Genomic DNA, 1,790 nt, shown 5'->3' with positions numbered 1-1,790 from the left:
TTGTATTTAAAAAAAAAAAAAAAAAACTATTAATGTTAAACTATCATTTACTATTAACTATATTATTATTTGTATTTAAAAAAAAAAAAAAAAATTATTAATGTTAAACTATCATTTACTATTAACTATATTATTATTTGTATTTAAAAAAAAAAAAAAAAAATTATTAATGTTAAACTATCATTTACTATGAACTATATTAATTGTATTTTAAAATATTTACTATGAACTGTATCAATTGTATTTAAAAATATTTACTATGAACTATATTATTATTTGTATTAAAAAAAAAAAAAAGAAAAGTTGTTAAACTATAAATTATTAAGATACTAATAATTTTTTTTTTATGTAAAAGGGAGATGTTGTGATAACACAGATTTTGATTATTTTGTGATAAGCTGATAAACAGTTTATAGGTTATAATTTTTTTTTTTTTTTTCTTAGCAGTCACTAGCACCATGCTTCCACGTGAACTTGTACTATTGTGTTAATTAAATTAAAATATTAATATAAAATGTTGTATAGTAATTTTGTTACTAATTATTAGTGTTTACGCTCCAACAAACTTAATAAAACAGGAGCTATATTATTTACTGCTTAACGACTTGCCTGTCTATTCACGTCTCTTTTCGTTATTTTTGTTCAAAGGAATTATTGGAACAAGTATTGTTAATCGTCTGCGACGAACGTCGACACGGTTAGCGATTGCCGCAGGTGATATAATAGATAATATTCATATTATTAATAGTCGTTGTGCGGGTATTAATGTCGATCACAAGGAATTTGGTAAAAACATTCTAAAAATAACTCATCAATGAAAAACCTATGGAAATACCGCAATGCCATTGCGACGCAATTAAATGTTATTATTAGTTGCATCGTTTATGGTTATAAATAATATTGAATTCGGGAATTCCTTGATAATAATAATAACTGTGACCGATGTTTTTATATTAATTGATTACAATAATCAAACTGCAACCGCGTACGTTTCGCCCGTCCCGTAGTCTGAAACGACCAAACAAGGACAGACCTTATAAAATATGTCTTTCTAAATCACACACGTCATACGATCCGTACTGCTTACAAAAAATGTATGAAACATTATTTAGTGACGGAAGTGCAAGTCATATTATTGTGTCAAATGAAATTGGTGGTCCTGAAAAGGACCGTTTTAAGAGAAGGAAGAGGAAAGTATTTTACTACCCATCCTCTACTTCTTTTTGGGAGCTGCGGTTTTCTTGATTGGAGTTTTCTTCGGTTTCGGTTTAACAGCGGTCGGCTTTTTCGCCTTGGCTGGGGCCTTCTTCGGTGTAGTCGCCTTGGGTTTGGTTGCAGCGGCTTTTTTCGCTTTTTTTGCTGCTGGTTCGCCCGCCGCGGGTTTCTTGGCGGCTACGAGCTTCTTCTTCTTCGGCGTTCCGGCGGCTTTGACTTTTTTGACGATTGATTTCTTCTTTTTGGCTACAACGGCCTTTTTCGGCTTGATCTCGGCGACGGGCAACTTGAAGTGTCCCGAAGCGCCGGTTCCCTTGGTCTGTACGACGGTACCGTTGGCGACGGCGGCTTTCAAGAACTTCCTGATGAAAGGCGCCAACTTGGCGGGATCGACTTTGTAGTTGGCGGCCAAGTATTTCTTGATGGCCGGTAACGACGAACCTTTCTTCTCCTTGAGCTCTTTGATGGCCGAGGTGACCATCACGGCGGTGGTCGGGTGCAACGCAACGGTTTTCTTGACTTTGGAAGCCGACAACTTCTTCTTGGCTGGAGACTTCTTTGCGGCCGGCGATGCG

General features: G+C 35.1%; 1 protein-coding gene across 1 annotated transcript; it reads right to left on the bottom strand.

The window, feature by feature from the left end:
• Positions 1-594: 594 nt before the first annotated feature.
• LOC100570134 (histone H1-III-like) lies at positions 595-1,779 on the bottom strand. Its single transcript, XM_029492803.1, has one exon. It carries the CDS (start codon positions 1,694-1,696, stop codon positions 1,214-1,216), a length of 483 nt encoding a protein of 160 aa, XP_029348663.1. The 5' UTR covers positions 1,697-1,779; the 3' UTR covers positions 595-1,213.
• Between the last annotated feature and the right edge of the window lie 11 nt (positions 1,780-1,790).

Source organism: Acyrthosiphon pisum, chromosome X (assembly GCF_005508785.2).
Source record: "Acyrthosiphon pisum isolate AL4f chromosome X, pea_aphid_22Mar2018_4r6ur, whole genome shotgun sequence".
Taxonomy (NCBI): domain Eukaryota; kingdom Metazoa; phylum Arthropoda; class Insecta; order Hemiptera; family Aphididae; genus Acyrthosiphon; species Acyrthosiphon pisum.
The sequence above is the reverse complement of the archived record's forward strand: the minus strand, read 5'-3'. Positions and strand labels throughout refer to the sequence as shown.

Bases quoted from the DNA above. Each gene is read 5' to 3' on its own strand.
- LOC100570134 (XM_029492803.1), bottom strand. From the start codon at position 1,696: ATGGTCACCTCGGCCATCAAAGAGCTCAAGGAGAAGAAAGGTTCGTCG.